Here is an 18,350-nt window from a genome sequence, read left to right on the forward strand (position 1 = left end):
GGTTAGCCTGTAATTGATAGCCATGTGGGCGCTTCCTAGCTTCTTTATTCTTTAAATGTTTCTGAGTGGCAAACTGGTATCCACTCATTTTGTCTTGATGGTGCAGGTAATTCAAGTTTGATGGGTGTAGAAAATCTGCTTCCATCGGAGTATTCTGGCTGTCATAGAATTCTACAGAGGGTTTTGAAAAGTCCATGAATTGACTTGGTAGCTTCTTTCGTTCTCATTGATTATAAACTATGGAGTTTTTCCGTAGAGCTGTCACCTGGGGAAAAAATTAACTGATTTGTCATCTGCCTCTTACAAGTCAGACTTCAATATAGGTCCCTTTTGAGATATTAAAAAGGAAGGGAACTGGGAACTTTATAAGCAAAGAGTGTTGGGGTGGAGGACATAATATTGGCCCCATTCTATTGAATGATGATGCAATGTAATGGAAATAGCCTTAAGAAATAAAAATGTGTGTGCCCTTAATTCTCAGCCTCACTTTGTTTAGAATTGCCCCTGCAGATGAATCAGCCAAAGCTTTGATTAACCTGCGGTTTAAAGCTTGCTTTCATAATATTTTTTCTTCAGCCATCATCTCTGCTACTAGCAATGAATTGGACCTGGATTGTGAGCTGGTATAGGGAACCTTAAGGAAATGAGGTGTATTATTGTCCAGATGTACACAGGCATTCCAAGTGAAAAGCAGAAGAGCAAATGCCTGATAAGAGAACACCTGTGACTTCTACTTTAGTGCTGGAAGGTAGTCGAGTAAGTGGGATCTAGAATTTTCCGTACCCCTCTTTGCGTATCTTATTTTGAGGCTTGGAAATTGAAACAGGGGTTGGGGCATGCCAGGGCTTGTGCAGAGACTGCACTTTATCCCTTGGCTGCTAGAGGGCATTGCCGGTTTTGACTTCAAGATAAACTCTCAACAAAATAAGATTTAAAGAGACAATCCAGGAGCAATTTGCCCAAGTGAGGATTTGTCAAGAAACAACTACCATCGGCACCAAAGGCATGGATTGAGAACATTAGGTGCAAGAGCAAGCGACAGGCATTGCCCTCCACAATTCTGTATGTGGCATTTAGGATTCTCGCCAATCCATATCTGCTCCCAGCCCTCCTTAAGTACAGTGGTGCCTCGCAAGACGAAAAGAATCCGTTCCGTGAGTCTTTTCGTCTTGCGGTTTTTTTGTCTTGCGAAGCAAGCCCATTGGCGGATTAGCGCTATTGACAGTTTAAGGGCTAAAAACGGCTTTTTAAGGCTTAAGGGATTAGCGGTTTTGCTGCTAAAATGCTTTTAGCAGCTTAGCGCTTCAGAAAAAGGGGTTTTGGAGCGGAAAAAAAATTTCAAAATTTTTCGTCAATTTTCGTCTTGCGAAGCAAGCCCATAGGGAAATTCGTCTTGCGAAGCGCCTCTGCAAACGGAAAACCCTTTCGTCTTGCGGGTTTTCCGTCTTGCGAGGCATTCGTCTTGCGGGGCACCACTGTACTTTGCTTGCCTGGATGGAGAGGTGTGTAGAAACATCTGTGGCTGGAATGCAGCCTTTATTCTGGCCCTGCCCGCCCACCACTGGCATGCACTCCCCCCAAGTAACCCACAAGGAAATACAGCCCTCATGTTGAAAAAGGCTCCTGCCTCTAATGTAAGGTAATGTGGGGACAAAAGGCAAGGCAAATAAGCCTTAAAATGCAACTTGTTTATAAGTGTACAGCAACAGACGCTGGAGGGCAGAATTCAGATTCCTAGAAGCCAGCGTCAGGTTCTCATATTCCATAGATTCCCGCCCCCCCAATCTCTCCCCTGGTGTTAGAAATAAGATACGCAATCTTGAGTAACTTCGTAGTCCTAACTGCAAGCAAATTAAGTCCGGCATCTGGACACATTCAAGTTTTATTGAGAGCTAGAACCCCAGCACAGCTTTTGAAGACTGGCGTATGACAACGTCACTGTCTTCAGTAGGTCTCAAATCTCAGTGTAGTCCTCAAAAAAGGTTCAGTAACTAAAGTGAAGTAATCTTACTCAGAACCAGCTCCACTAGTTTTGTCAGATGTTTCTATGGCTACAAGAAACAGCAAATAAAAAAGAATGGGCACATTTTAACTCATGTTGGATCCCGGTACCTAATATTGCAATTTGCTTGGCACATGAATCAAACTAGATTTGAAGCTCATTATTACTATTTATTAACTTGAAGCACAAAGTAAACAGAATAAAGTTTTACACAGCAATAAGTATTTCTTTCATATGCTTGCCTCTTCCTAAAATATTGTATTAATAATAATAATAATACTATTTTTTTATTTATATCCCGCCCTCCCCAGCCAAGACCGGGCTCAGGGCGGCTAATGTATTAATGTAAATCTTCTGCCTCATCACCAGTACTTCGTTTATTTTAATGCGTCACTTCCTCGCATTTCTTCCATGTCTCTTTGCTTACAGTCCTGCTATTGTACCATTTTTAAATTTCCACCTGGAACCAGATTTTTCTTTAGTGTGGTGAGCTAATAAACAAAAACTTGAGAGTTGTAATTTAGTCCAGTTTACAATTCAGACATACTGGTTTAGCAGGTCTCATGTTTGCGCAACTATCCGGTGTTACCGATGTCAGAACTTCCTTGTACGGCATGTGACTACTGAGGGCAACACATAAACTTGTTAATAGGGAGGCGAGAACATATTACTTAGACCAAAATGCAGTGAAGAGATAAAATAATTCCAGTGGTGCAATAGGTCAGTTCCTCTGGCTACTAACCAGAAAGTTGTGCTTTGTGCAGGTGGTTGGACTAGATGATTCTCAGGGGATCCTTTCCAATGCCACAATTCTATGTTTCCAACACACCCTTGTATTCAGTAAATCCCCCCACCTCAAAAAAAAAAAATCCCCAGGCATAAACAAATATTCCTTGCTGGGTCAGATCAGAGTTCTATGCAGGCCAGCATCCTGTTCCTCACAGTGGCCAACCAGATGTCTCTAGTAAGCTCAGATGCCCGGGCATGAGGGCAGCAGCCTTCTCTTTCTGTTGTTCCACAACAAAGGGTTGTCAGAAGTAGCTGTTGATAGCTGGCAGTGGAGATGAGTGCCCTAATGCCTAGTTCACAATCGTATAATACACCAGTTGTTTGTGAGGGTATTCAGCCCTCCACCCCCTTTTCAGTGTAGAATAATATACTAGCCTTGGCCTGTGCTGTTACAAGATTATCAAGATAATTCATTTGAAATACTTTGAAAACTTCAAAGCACTATATAAAATGCTGAGTGTCTAACCTGAGCCCAGAGTGTGCTCGCGTTTTACTAGATAACCCCCATGGCATAGTCCCCCCCCCCCCCAGCATTACCTGAGAATCACACCCTCCTTAGACAACGGTGCATTTTTGTCCCACACTCTTGAATATTAAAGGGACGTGGGTGGCTCTGTGGGTTAAACCACAGAGCCTAGGACTTGCTGATCAGAAGGTCGGCAGTTCAAATCCCCGCGACGGGGTGAGCTCCTGTTGCTCGGTCCCTGCTCCTGCCAACCTAGCAGTTCGAAAGCACGTCAAAGTGCAAGTAGATAAATAGGTACTGCTCTGGCGGGAAGGTAAATGGCGTTTCCGTGCGCTGCTCTGGTTCGCCAGAAGCGGCTTAGTCATGCTGGCCACATGACCCGGAAGCTGTACGCCGGCTCCCTTGGCTAATAAAGCGAGATGAGCGCCGCAACCCCAGAGTCGGTCACGACTGGACCTAATGGTCAGGGGTCCCTTTACCTTTACTCTTGAATATTGCGATGGCATATGCATTGCAGGTTGATTGACAGCAACGGCTTTAAGGAGCGATTGTGTATCTTCTTTTAAATGGAAGCCGCGTTGCAGAGCTAACTGCACAATTTGTATTGCAGACTCGTAACGGCTTTATGTATGCCTTGGTCCGATGGAAATGAGTGAGCTGGACCATACTACTGGCATATGCTAATTGCCTCTGAAAACAGATTGCTCCGCCTGCTGCGTTTTGCATCTGTTACGATTTGCGTGATATTCCTCTCTCCCCGCCTCACTCCCCCCAATGCGTGAAAATAATCAAGCAGCGAAGCTTGTAGGAAAATAAACTATTTGGGAAGTGTAGCGGGGAGTTATGGAAGAAGCAATTAGATGACAGCATAAGAATGGCCCAATAAAATGGGAACTAAAATTGATAGGCTTGAAAGTGTCCCACTCATTCAGGGTTCCCCTCCCTTTACAAAATGTTTTATATCCTTGCCTGCATTTGGAAACTCATCAGTGTTGTGCTATAATTCCTATGGTTTTTGTAATTGGATATTGGCTTTTGAGAGAGAGGAGGAGAGAATATGGTGTATGGGCTGTTAACAGATGATTTTTCAACTTTATGTATGCTTTCTGTGATCATAGTAATTAGCCAGCTAGCAGGCTCCCAGGAAAAAGACCCCCTTATAACTTCCTTAGGAGAAGCACTACTTAAACTATTCTCTCTCCCAGCCTGCTGTATTTATTGCCTTTTCTCTCTCTATTATTGGGATGGTTCGCATCTGTTTTGCAGATTAGCTCCCCGGGTGCTACTACAATCATTTCCCGTTAAACGGATACTTTAAAAAATCTTTCTGTTAAGCCCAGCACTTTGTAAGTTCCCAAACAAAGAAACTTGAACAAAGCTGTAATGTGTAATACATAAGGTAAAAACTTTACACTTCAAAAGAATCTAGGCCCCAGTGCAACCTACTGTAGTGGTGGGGATTTAGTAGCTTCAGATATTTTTCATATTCTTAGACAACAGTACTGAGTAAGGACTGCTTTGGCCTCCAGGGTGGCTACAAGGAGTTAGGAAGTGTTCACTTCATTTTGGATCAGCAGCAGTTTGTGTCTTCTGAACCCAACAAGCTGCGGTTAATCTCAGCTGTGGTTTAAATGAAGGTAGCTAGCTTTCGACAAACCATAGCTAAGATGAACCACAGTTTTCGGGCTTAATGATGAACTGCAGGTAGTCAAAACAGAGAAGCACTGTGCACACACAGGACTTTGCCTTCCTCCCTGGACATGCACTCGGAATCTGCTCTGGAGGGACCTCCAAGCCCCTATAACAGATTTTTAGAGTGCGTAGGGGGCTGCAGGGGAGAGGAGGGGAAAGAACCATTGGGCAACATGCGGGTGGGAATTTTTTTGGAAGTTGCTTGTGGGAGATGCAAGAACTGTTCCTCATTGGAAAATGTCAAAGCTCTCCGCTTGCTCACTACTCCAAAGAGTAATTTTCTCATTTCCTTTGGGGTGGGATGGGGAGAGAAACTAACCCAGACAGCTAAACTGAAAAGCCAAATGTGGTGTTGGTTTTAACCGGATTGTCCTTTTCCTGTAAGTTGTGTGTACCATTGCCATTTTGATAGTGAAATACAAAGCAAAATTGTTTTCCCGCAGGTGATCATAACACCCACCTCAGCCTTCATGGCACCGGTGGCGACGGGCTGGCTGATGATGGGGCAACCGTTGAAGAAGGAGAGGCCAGCCCCGACGCTCAGCCGCAGCAAGGTCGAAGAATGCGCAGAGAAGCATGCACTTGCCCCTACTGCAAAGACAACGAAGGAAGGTAAGGTTGTGCAGGCGTAGCATGTGTCATTAATGTGTTGTCCACTGTGGTGCAAGTGAGGGATGGAGTTGGTTTGGAGTTCTTTTGTCACCTTTTGCATCCAGGACTTTCATAGCAGCAAGTATACATCCTCAAAGGATACTGGGAATTGTTTTGAGGAGGTGGAGAAATATCTGCAAGAGGGTAGCCAGCCCTCCCTGTTCCCTCCCAAAATTACAGTTCCTGGGTTCCATGTGGGTGGGGTGGGAGAGAATGATTTGTTCAACCAGTTTATTTTCTGTGACCAGAGTCTTAGCCACATTCACCCTGCTGCAAGATTTCAGTGCTTAGAGCTGCCTGAGTAGGATGTCGGTGGTTTCAGGTGAAGTTGTGCATCTTGTAGCTCTATGTAGACCAAAGTTTTGCCAGGGTTACGTGACGGGGAGCTACAATCAGGCTTATGTTGCATTTGCTTCCGATTGCAATACGCACCAAATCAAGCATCTCCTGGTGCTCATGGGAAATGAGGTGTTCATTTTCTGGGTGCTAGGAACCAATGGGGAGCCTTCCAACAGTACCCATGGATTCTTTCCTCCACCTCTTATCCAGCATGATTCCTCCATTACCATCTGCATTTATTTTGCTGTCCCATTTATTTCCCACATTCCCCCGCCCAATTATGGATCTGGGCTTAAAATAAATAAATCACAATTCCAGAGCCGAATAATGTAGCATCTGCCTATACCAATCCAGTGAATGAGCGTAATTAACTGTGCTATAGAAACTCAACTTCCTTGTTGTAGCAATTAAACATAAACTGCCTGTATTCAAGACATGAAACTTGCACAAGCAATTAGTGCAAAGTAAAGGTAGGGGTGGGAATGAGGTAATTTATGGCCTTTGTTTAAAATATTAGCCATAGATGAGCAGAGAGCACCTGCTTAGATATGTTTGTTCAGCATTTTGCCTTTCAGCCCACTAGAGGCCTCTCAAGGTGGCTTTCAGTTGAAATAACCATCACTTAAACCAGCAAAGAAAAATTTAAAGCACACGCATTTGAGATAAGGAATTGTCTCCTTGTAGTTACAGGAGCTATTGACTCTCTTCCTGATCTCTTAGAACAAGCTGGTCTATAAATCTGCTTGAGAGAATTGAAAAATAACTGTCCACTAATGTGGGAATCTGATTGCGAGGCTGATAGGAAGTGGTCTCATTGGCCTTATTATTTGTGTAGCTGTAGAGCATCTAATTTTAAAGGGAGATCCCTGTTATATTATTTTATTGGTTTAAAGTGGGTTAGAAATACACAAAACACACACACATTTTAGAGACTTGCAGGATGTAACATGATGCTGGTCTCAAGGTAAAGACTGAGAATTGGGAAGGGATTTGGAAGACGCAAGAGACTGAGAAAGCACATTAATATAACTGGGATTTATTCACTTAAACATAAGTCTAGTGAAAATACACTGAGTATTTCCAAAAATACTAAAAGGATTCTGTGTATGGAACTATTTTTAGGGGCACTGGGGATCCAGGGAAAAAGAAGCAGCACATCTGCCACATCCCAGGCTGTGGGAAAGTATATGGGAAGACATCTCATCTGCGTGCCCACCTTCGGTGGCATACCGGAGAGCGGCCGTTTGTGTGTTCCTGGATGTTTTGTGGCAAGCGCTTCACACGCAGCGATGAACTGCAGCGACACAAGCGGACACATACTGGTAAGTGCAAGGATCTGGTGTGGTTTCAACAAGCAACACCATCAGCTCAGGGCAAAGGAATGATTGGAACAAGTGCTGTAGGAATGTTGGAACCTTTCGTGAATGCAAGGCTGATCTCATTCAGCGGAACCCCAGAATTCCCTAGTGATGTGTTTCTTATAAACTCCGAACTCCAGCTGCTACAGAGTCCTTGCTAAAGGGCAGATAGTCATCCTCTCTGCTGTGGATTGAAGACCCTTCTTCAGGCTATGAATGAATGAATTTATTATTTTGGTCACAGACCAGTTCCAGCTCACATACAAAATCAGGGAAGTCATGAAACACAATAGGGATATATTTAAATTTGCAGTTTGGTATAACAGGGACAGTACAGATATAGCAGCAGTTAAAATATATAAATTAGATCTTACTAAAATATAGTGAGTCTTCATGCTATGGTCTCACAAACACAGAAACAGTATCCAGCAAATGTGTCCTGCCAGCACAAGGATTACTGCTTGTGCAGTGGGGAATCCCCCCACTTTCCTACTCCCCCCCCCATACACTGCCTCCTCCCTAAATCTGCTGTGGAAGATTTGGGAGATCCCCTAGAACAGATTTGGGGGAAGTTCTGTTGCACAAACAGAAATCATTGTGCTGACAGAACACATTCGTTGGATATTGCCCAGGTTTAAGGAATGGGGAGATGTTATTTTGATAGCATCCGTACCCTTGCTCACTCCACATTTCAGCTGTGTCCCAATTACAGCAGAAATATAACACATTAAGAACTACAGCTAGTGGAGTAACTGTATGCCAGAACATTTCATTTTAAATGTTGTACTACACACATTTGTTTAGAAGCTTCTTTTTCAGATGCTGCTTTGCATATCGTTTGTAAAAACGCAGTTGCTTTCCAAAATTTGCTGAAGCTAAAATAAATGCTACTAAAAGCGTCTTTCCTATAATGGTAGATGAAAGTTACTATAAATCAGCAAATAAACTTGAGCAATAATGGAAACGTAATTAGAAATAACTTATGAAAACATGTTTTTTTTTAAAAAAAAAAAAACACGCCCAGCAACAGGTATATGCAGATGGCATAAGGCAGGTATCACCGAGAAAGAAAGTTAGAATGGATGCTATTTCAGAGAAGGCCATGCCTTGTGTGCTAGCTCATCTCACTTTGCACATGGGTGTTCCCCAAAGTGAAGCCCTCTCTGCAGATCTTAAGGAAGTTTGCTGGGATAAGGCTTCTCTTGAGACAACACTGGGTCTTAGTTATTTAGGGTTATAAAAGTAATAACCAGCACTTGACTTGGACACAGAAGGAAATGGGCAAGAATTTCATCTGCTAAAATAGGTGCTGTGTGCAGTGTATAGCTAGGCATTGTCAACACACAAGCACTTGCATTCCACACTAGTTGGAGCTTTAGAGCCATCTTCAAAGGCCACTTTGAGAGTGTCTTACAGTAATCCAGACAGACACAAGAGCATGGATGGTGGTAGGGACCAGATTCCAGCTGGTTTGGAGCACCACTTGCTCACTTTCTATAAACAAGTGCTTACTGGTGGAAGGGCTTTGATCTCTAGCCCTTTGAGTGTGGAGGGGGGTCTATGCAGTCTCATCCTCATTTCCTTTCTGCAGGGGAGAAGAAGTTTGCCTGTCCAGAGTGCCCCAAGCGCTTCATGAGGAGCGACCACCTCTCCAAGCACATCAAGACCCACCAAAACAAGAAGGGGCCCAACAACGTGGCCATGGACGTCTCTGCCGTCTCCATGGACACCGGTGCTTCAGCAGAGGGCACTAGTGGGGCAACACCCTCGACCCTAATTGCGACCAACATGGTGGCCATGGAGGCAATCTGCTCCGAAAGCATCGCGCGCCTTGCCAGCAGCGGCATCAACGTCATGCAAGTGGCAGATCTCCAGTCAATCAACATCAGCGGCAATGGATTTTGAGGCACCGCGGACTGCGTGGTGGAGGTGTTGTGCAAACGTGGGATACTCAAGGTAGCAATGGGTCCAAGGGATGAGATCTTTCATTACACAAAAGGTGAAAGATTAGGGACTCAGCTGCACCACCCAGCCTCCAACCCCCATTGTGGTCTCCCAGGAATACTGCTTGCAAAATAAGGCCTGCTTGCTGTCCAGGTCAACCCTCAGATGCCTGATGTGATTACCTGGGGAAATGATGGAGATGGCCCTGAGCTGTTTGACTCGTTTTGTTTTGCTCTCCCCCCCCACCCCCATAAAAGTCCACCCCCTTGTTAGGTACCCCAGATGCCATCATGCCTTGGTTCTAAATGTATATGATCATTGAAATACTTTTTAGCAGAAAAAAAAATCTATATTATTATTATTATTATTGTAATTATATAAAGCTATAAAATATGTTCATTTTGATGAGAGGTTAAAATTGCTGTGACCAAAGTTTTTGGTCGTTGTTCAGATGCCTTAACTTGGAACTCCTTGAGCTGTTAGGTGGTGCTCAAGCCTATGTTCAGATGCTATATTGCATTTTACATTGTAAGTATAAAAACATAAATTTAGCTTTTTGTATGCTTGGCTTTTAGGTTTGTCTTTCTTCTCTCCAACCCCCATTTGAAAAAAAACAATAATTTGGGTACTTTTTTTGTTTGTTTGTTTAACTTTATTTCCTTGGGTTTTTTTTTTATTTCCTTGGGGTGTTTTTGTTTTTGTTTTTGTCTTATTTTTCTCCTTTTGGAGAGATGTGCATCTGTGCACATCAGCTATTCTCCCCACCCCACATGCCGCCACGTGGCAGGGTCCATGACCTGAAGCGTGTTCTATTCTGATTTTGTTGCGGGAGTTAAGCAATTAAGATGTATCCTGCTGCTGCAGTCACTTCTAGGCCTGTACATTTGGCACAAGCCCTATTCACTTTCTGATTTGAATCAGTCAAAATCTCATATAATAAAACCTGCAGTGGAACTGAGGCCCAAGTAACCTGGTACGCATGCAGATGATGTGCCAAGCATGTTACATATATGGTGGTGTGTGTTTTGAAAGGGTGAGCTCTTTACTCAGCCAAGGAAGTGGGACAAGATAGATCTAGAGCTTTGTATCCCGTTGTGGTTTTGTCTGTTTGGTAGGTGAATGCTATACCAAATAGGAAAGGAAGATGGGTATCTTGGATTTGTGTCTATTTTTAAAAATCTCAAGCAAATGCATTGCACTTCTCCAGTTCTATTTAAACTGCCTTTGGTAGCATTCAGCTCCCTTGCATTATTGTTCATTCCCATGTGGGTGCAGTATGAATAGGAAATGTTGGAAGTGTTGTTGGCTCTCGGCAAGCTGCAGAAGATGTGTGAGGGCCAAAATAAATGAAGAAGGAAGAGGGTGGCTTTTGAGGAGCAACAGGGCCTTTTGATCTTCTGTACTTAGCAGTATTTGGACATTTCCCCAGAGCCCTGGGCTTCAGTGTGAACCAGCCTGACATTCTATGCAGCACCACAGTTGGCCATACTCCGCCAGTGCCTTACCCTTTCTTTTTCCTCTTCGTCTTACCCAGCTGTTAATTAAAAGTCATCTCTTCTCCCCTTGGGCTATTGAAGCAAACTGCTTTCGCTTCAAGTAGTGAAGGGAAAATAGCAAACACTGAATTTCAGGAGGGTGACAGCTTTTACAGGCATCCTGTCTCTTTTTAACATCCTTCAGGAGAATGATGCTTACTGCAGTGCCTAGGCCACCCTTCTTTGCCTTTGAGTGCTCACAGGGGCCTGTGACTTGGTAGCCAGCCATTATGTTTGGCTGCCACTTCCATGGCCCCAAGTCCTGCCTAAACTGTTCTTTTCAAGAGCAGTGGCCAAGTCACATCATTTCTACCTGCTTTTCCACTCTCCGGCACCCCCAGCTGCCTTCCTTTCTCTGCCTTGTTCTGCCTCTGTCTTCCAGCTTTATTTCACTTCGCCACCTCCCCCTGCACACCAGTAGCACCAGAAAATACACAGTTTGCTCTAAATTACCAGCCAGTGTCTCTTCTGTCCCTAATCCAGCCATCAGATCTTGATGCTAGCATGCAGTATTTTAGCAAGACTGGAATGGAGCTGTGTTTCTGTGGGGCAGAGCTGGAGGAAATGACTCTGCCATCTCACTTCCTCAGGAGTTTGCCAGAATCAAGCTTGTAGTTGCTGCTGCTGTGTCTGCAAGGCCCCTGGTGCACGGAGTCATGCTTTCATGATCTTCTGCAGTTTCAGAACATAAGGACATCTCCTGCATGGCCTGCAGGATTTGTTGAGCTGAGGGAGAATGGAAACCCGTCTTTAGATCAAAGGTATAAGACAGGAAACTGTCCGTATTAGGGAAAAAAGGAACTGGTATGAGATTATGTTGTGAGTTCTGCAGCACGGATGAATTATCCAGTTTTTTTGCCCTATGAGCTTGGCTCTTCGGTTTAGCTTTCTTTTCATTGAGACAGAAGTATTAAGGACTCCGCTCTCTTGCTTATGGTTCTGTGAAGCTTGGTGCCCACCCCCTTTTATCATTTTGCTCTTAGTTCAGTCACTATATCTTGTCATGCAGATATTGGGTTGCAAGGGCTGTATCATAGGAAACAGTTCATGCCAGAATTTGTGTGCGTGTTTTGAGCATTATTAAATAGGAACTTCCTGTGCCAGCATGGAAAGCAAGTCATTGGCGTGCCGATACCTTGGCTTCTTCCTCCATACCAGTGAAAAACCTTTGATTAGATTTTCACTTCAGTGTGTATGCACCAAATCCTCAGAGATGCACATCAAAATAAATTGATGAGCCTCTGCTAGAAACATCCTTCTGTCAAGTTTTATAAGGTTCGGAATTGCACCTGTAAAACTTGCGCCCCAGTGTGAAAGCAAGTATGATTATCACTTTGTACACGCTATGCATTCACTCACTTGTAGAAAGACCAGTGAAATTGTAAGTAGTAAATGTTATGGCTTAAAGGGGTTTTATTTCAGCATGGGTGAATGAAAACTGTCTCTTGAAAACGTTCTAGTATCTCTGCTGGATTTGATCTGGCAAACAGATTGATCTTGCTGCAAGATCAGCTTACACGGCACCTTTTCCAAACCAGTGTTGCTTCAAAAGCAAGACGTTTTTCTGTGCCAAAAGGACTTTGTGGGTACAGTCAGGTCAGAGATAGATTGTCCCAAGGAAGTAAGGATTTTAAAAGTATGAGTGGCTGTTTATTCTGAGCAAGTCTGCTTTTACAGTGATGGATCTTAAGCGTTCCATGAAAGTCAGGTTAACCATGTTGTTACTGAAATGACTGAACACAGGCTTTGGGAAGGTGGAGACAGGATATGTCCTAGGTAAGTAAAATACCACATGATAAGCAATAATACAGAAACCTCTGGTCCTTAATTTTAGTTTTTCTCTGGGTCTGCCATTTCAGTCCCAGTGCTTCAAATTTATATTGACAGAGATGGTAAGGATCTCTTTTTAATACGCTGTACATTGAATGCTTCCCCTTTTGCCAGAAAGCCATGTTGTGTCTTCTAGAATGCCCAGAAGGTGTTGATTTCCAATCAGTTGTCTTCAGCACCCATTTTCAAGCTGCTTTTCCTTAAGGAATTAATGGAAATTCAGATGTTCACTGTTTAGAAAACAGTGAGCATCGCTGTGGTCTGTCCCAGTCACCCTTGTGGACTGCATTATAGGTCTGCTGCCTTGTCAATCTGCACAAAAAGTATTTGCCTATTCACCTTCTTGTACAGATTTTCTGCAGCTAAGGAAACTTGTTTTCTTTTAAAATCCATAGGACATTTTCTTCTTTATTCTTAGTGTGGTTTGTTCAATCTCAGGCTCAGTGTGGCATAGGAGAAGAATCCATTGGTAGCCAGTAGCTAGAATTTTGTCATGTTGTCAATTATATCAGGAGTGTTGTGTAGCAAATTGCCCATCCCAAAGGATATATTGGTCTTACTTGCTGAATCTTCGCAGTGTTTTTTTCTTTTTCTTTTTAAAGAGCAATATTGTCCAGCTTATACCACAGAGGTCACAAAGTAGAAACCAGGTGTTTTCAGCCCGTGATAGAAGTATAGGAAAACTGTGAAACTTGAACACTAAGGGTTGTTTTGTTCAATGCTAGTCCTGCTCAAAGTACACTCATTTAAATGCATAGACCTAAGTTAGTCATGTTTATGAATTTCAGTGGCTCTGCTCTGAGTATGATTGGCATTGGCTATAACCCTAAGGAAGGGAAGTAGCTCTTGCTATAAATCCCTCTACTTTATTGAAAGTATTTGTATTTTTTTAAAAAAAACAACAACAACCCAACAATCTTAATGATCTTTCAAAACTAGATGCATTGGAAGGGTCATGTTTTGGAAATAGTGGAAATTCTAGATCCCTTGGTAGAATGCAGTATTAATTTTCTCCCAATGTTTTACAAACGGTGCCTTAACCTGAGATGCCCCAGGGGCAGCAGTTTGTTGCACCTGCTTGCAGAATGCCACTGGTTCTCTCTGTCCATCTGTTTGCAAGAACTGAAGTCCAAAACAAGCCGAGGTGTTCTAGGCATCTTCCAAAGTGGCTTTATCTGCGGCAGTATGCCAAATATTTAGCAGAACCTCCAGGGTTGCTCTCTTACCAGACTTATGTTGCTTTTCCCAAGTAATACCCTTTATCCTTCCATCCATCCCCATTCCCTAGAAAACGCCCTCCACTCAGGTAGTGTCCCACCTACCTGTCCTCTCAATATAGCAAGTTATCTGAAATGTGTTATCGTCCCCCATCTTTAAGCAAAGCAGCAGCAAAAGTTTTACTCTAAGGAAAAAGAGACATACTATCAGTGCCTTTTGTCAGGAGTTCTAAAATGACGCTTTTAAAAGTTTTTAGTTTTCTTACGGAAGTGGCCGTTAAGTTGAGACAGCCTGGTAAAGGACATAGTGGCACTATTTTAGTAGCATCATGCTGTGGTTGCCTCATGCCAGTGGTGCCCAGGAGACATGGACTTCCACCTGTGTCCTCCGCATCTCTCCTGCTTCTCCTGTTGCCAAGCTGGAGTTGATGTTACTTACCTAGCGTCTACTCCAGGGGTCGGCAGTCTAAGGCCCATGGGGGTCGTTTAACCGGCCCATGGACCCCCGCCGCCCACCCGCTCGGCTCCCGTGCGCCACGCTAAACCGGCGCAGAGCAGAGCGGAGACTGCCTTCCACGACGCTGGCCGGCTTCCCGTTGGCTGCAGGAAGCTCTTGCAGCCAATGGGAAGCCGTGCATGCCTCTTCCGCACCAGAAGGAGCGCTGGAAATAGCATTTGCGTGCACTCGCACTCAGGCCCACCGTGGCATCTGCGGGACCATGAACCAGCCCAAGCCACAAAAACTTTGCCGACCCCTGGTCTACTCCCTGTCCCCCACACAGGTCAGGGCTTTGTTTCTGGAAGTCTTCATTCCTAGCCATGCCTGCTCACACCGCCTGCTTCTGTGGCGCAACAGGGTGGGGTGGGGAGAGACCGGAAGCATCTTGAAACTTCCTGTGAGGTTTCAAAAAGGGATTCGTCTGCACCAGTGTTCTTCAACCTTGGGGTCCCCAGTACAATATTGGACTATAACTCCCCACCATCCCCAGACAGGCGTAGCCCAACGCTCAGGGATGATGGAAGTTGCAGTCCCCACATCATCTAGGGACCTGAAGGCTGGAGAACGCCAGTCCAAATGGGCACATGTGTCTGCTTCATGGCTAGTGCAGGATTATGACCTATGCCAGAATAGCACCGTGACTCTTGCCTGTCTGTGCCGGTTATGAGGGTCTCTCATGACTTGTCACTGCTTGAGCCCATTCACACACTGCCTGGTGGCATACTTGAGATAGAAGCATCCTTTACTGTACGCACACTGAAAACAAAAGACTTGAAACAAGTCACAAGTGGTTGTTGTTTTTTCCTGGGCTTACTTCTTCAGGCTGCCGATGGGGTTTTGGGGGGGGGGTGTCGGAGAATTGCCTTATTGATTGCACCCCCAATTGAGGGCAGAGGAAGATCCACATCTTTAGGAAATTAGCATGTCCAGGAGAGGAATCCACACCTGACATGCTGGGGTTTGGGGGAATTTGTGGCTTTTTGTTTTTTACTTTAAATAAATTTTAGGTTCGGGTGGCTTTATTTGTGGAGAATCATTCAGAGATGCAACTGCAAAGTGGATCTAGGAAAAGCTTTACTATTTGATTCCTCTGATTTGTGTAAAGTGGCCCAAAATCCGAAACGTGCAAAGCGAAAGGAGAGGGGGGACGACTGTATATTATTATTATTTTATATTTTCTTAAAATAACTTACAATGTTCTTTCTGGAATCAGACGTGCCTTTTCCTTTATATACAAGGGTTCTATATAGCCAAGCCAGTGCCATCAGCCTTCAGTGGCTCTTCTGTCGCATTCTGTGCCTTCGAACAGCTTTGTCTAGCTTTAATCTTGTCACAGTCCAGTCTAAATGGGCAGCGGGAGTTCAGCAGTTAACTTATTCCCCCACCCACCGACCCAACCCGGTCCAAAGGTAAAAGGATGAGAGGGCTGACTTTTTGCATGCTCTGCAATGGAAAGGGGCGGTTGTGGAGGGGAATGAGAGTTTCTGCCCAGTTGCCATTCCCGGTTCCGCTAACGTTTCATAAACGTTTTTCATTATGTTCCGTGGCTTGTAATCCTCTTCCGCAGTAACCTGGCTGCCTCTGTCACCTCTCCCAGGAAGGGAGAAGGTGGGTAGCAATCTAAGTCGTCTTTGGTGCTTAACAGCACAGTTCTGCAGACACTTAAAGCCAACCTGTAACACTGGCAATAAAATAATTCTTGTCTAGCTGTGTAAAAGACTGTTTGTTTTATCTTGTAATAATGTATGTGCTTCTTTTTTAAAAAAAAACAACAATCCAATTCCCGATGTAATGATGTCTGAAACACTTTTTAAAAGTGCTATTTTTGTACAAAGATTAAAGTAGTTTGGCTCCTTTGTATACTGATTGCAATTTTTTTAAAATGAAAGGAATAAAACAAGTATTTACAGAGTTTGTTTTTAATCTGCCTAGCCACACGAGCAGTATATATTGCACACACAAACACAAACATGTGCCTTCCTTTAATATTTTATGGTATGCGTGCTTAACCCCCAAACTTTCCGCCTTGAATAACTCTGGTTTCTAACCTTTTTCTCAGGCTTCTTTAGTCCTGTTTTTCCAGTCCTCACATGTTAGGTCAGGATTCATGTTGACAGCAGGACTCTCTATCCTTTTAGCTCCATCCTTGCCCTTTGATGTTCCTCCTAAAAGACCCATGTAGTGTTAAAAGGACTAGTAAAATCCAGGGGGAGAGTGGGTGGATTGTGACCTTCTTGCAAAACAAAGTTGACGTAAATCACTTCCGACCATTGCTGCAGCCTGGCCTTCCGCATTCAACAGTGTATCCATATCAGCGGACACTCAGCACAAACCTCTGGTGGCTTGCTTCTCTGCATTCTTATTCACTGAAAAGGGCAGCATTTTATTATTATTATTATTTTTTAAAAAAGCTTGACAACTTTTGTGTCTGGATTTTCAGTTCTTAAAATATGACAACCCTAATTATACCTCACCTTTTCCCCTGACAGGGCACAAGGCAGCTTACAAATAAAAATAAGAACAGATAAAAACATGGGGGATCATTAAAGAACAATTAAACATTGATAGAATTAAAACCACACACATATACGCAAAAAACTAATAAAAGTACAGTGGTGCCTCGCATGACGAAATTAATTCGTTCTGCGAGTTTCTTCGTCTTGTGAATTTTTCGTCTTGCGAAGCACGGTTTCCCATAGGAATGCATTGGCGGTTTTAAGAAAAAGGCACAAGACATTTTCGTCTTGCGAAGCAAGCCCATAGGGAAATTCGTCTTGCGAAGCAACTCAAAAAACAAAAAACTCTTTCATCTTGCGAGTTTTTCGTCTTGCAAGGCATTCGTCTTGCGAGGTACCACTGTATATCAATAATTACAATAAAAACAAGGCACTTAGCCATTCCATTAAAAGCCATTAGTTCCCAAAAACCTGTTTGAATATTTGATTGTCAGTGCAGCAGGAAGACTGGTGACTGGGAATGGCCACCACGACCATATTACATCAGTCCTTAGCTCCTAGTATGTTTCCAAGCACAATTCAAAGTGTTGGTGCTGACCTTTATAGCCCTAAACTGCTTTGGCCCAGGATACCTGAAGGAGCTTCTCCATCCCCATCGTTCTGCCCGGACACTGAGGTCCAGCTCCGAGGGCTTTCTGTCAGTTCCCTCACTGCGAGAAGTGAGGTTACAGAGAACCAGGCAGAGGCCCTTCTCTGTAGTGGCACCTGCCCTATGGAATGCCCTCCCATCAGATGTCAAGGAAATAAACAACTACAGTGGTACCTCGGTTTACAGATGCTTCAGGTTACAGACTCCGCTAACCCAGAAATACTACCTCGGGTTAAGAACTTTGCTTTAGGATGAGAACAGAAATCGTGCTCCGGCGGCGCGGCAGCAGCAGGAGGCCCCATTAGCTAAAGTGGTGCTTCAGGTTAAGAACGGACCTCCAGAACAAATTAAGTTTTTAACTCAAGGTACTAATGTATCTGAGTTTTAGATGACACCTGAAGGCAGCCCTGTTTAGGGAAGTTTTTAATGTTTGAATTTAATGTTTTTAGTGTTCTGTTGGGAGCTGCCCAGAGTGGCTGGGGAAACCCAGCCAGATGGGCTGGGTAATAAGAAGAAGAAGAAGAAGAAGAAGAAGAAGAAGAAGAAGAAGAAGAAGAAGAAAAGTGAGATGTTTTTGTATGCATGAACATGGTGCTAATGCTTTTAAGCAAGAATGCACAGTCAGGGTTACTTAAGAGCTAAAGCATAGACAATCTGTGACCAAAGATCTTGAGTACACTCCTGCTTTAAATTTACAGCACAGTCATGGACTATGAAGATTGGAAGGGGGAGAGTCTAGCCTATATCTGCTGTACCTACTTGACATCTCTTGTTTCTGAGCAGATAAGAGACAACCAGGAAGTGGACTTTGCTATGTCTACAGAGAGAGCCCTTTATCAGCCTGGTTGTTGAAAACAAGGCTGAAGTTGTCAGCCACAGTGCTGGCGGTGGTGCTGGCAGTCTCAATGCCACCAGCAGAACTG

The 18,350-nt window shown here is 43.9% G+C and overlaps 1 protein-coding gene and 1 long non-coding RNA gene across 5 annotated transcripts in view; one reads left to right on the forward strand and one right to left on the reverse strand.

Annotated features, from left to right (window-relative positions):
- Window positions 1-16,233, forward strand: part of SP1 (Sp1 transcription factor) — a 29,261-nt gene extending 13,028 nt beyond the window's left edge. For all 4 annotated transcript variants that reach the window (XM_083427471.1, XM_083427472.1, XM_083427473.1 and 1 more), the window contains exons 4-6: window positions 5,393-5,561; window positions 7,062-7,261; window positions 8,889-16,233. In XM_083427471.1, the coding sequence (XP_083283597.1) occupies window positions 5,393-5,561; window positions 7,062-7,261; window positions 8,889-9,202 (683 nt within the window). In that variant the 3' untranslated portion in view covers window positions 9,203-16,233. The remainder of the gene's footprint in view (window positions 1-5,392; window positions 5,562-7,061; window positions 7,262-8,888) is intronic.
- LOC310671750 overlaps window positions 13,502-18,350 on the reverse strand; it is a 33,986-nt gene continuing 29,137 nt past the window's right edge. Inside the window, exon 5 of the long non-coding RNA XR_014508148.1 lies at window positions 13,502-16,688. This is a non-coding gene — a long non-coding RNA (uncharacterized lncRNA). The remainder of the gene's footprint in view (window positions 16,689-18,350) is intronic.

Source organism: Podarcis tiliguerta (genome assembly GCF_965153285.1).
Source record: "Podarcis tiliguerta genome assembly, chromosome: 2".
Classification (NCBI taxonomy): Eukaryota; Metazoa; Chordata; class Lepidosauria; order Squamata; family Lacertidae; genus Podarcis; species Podarcis tiliguerta.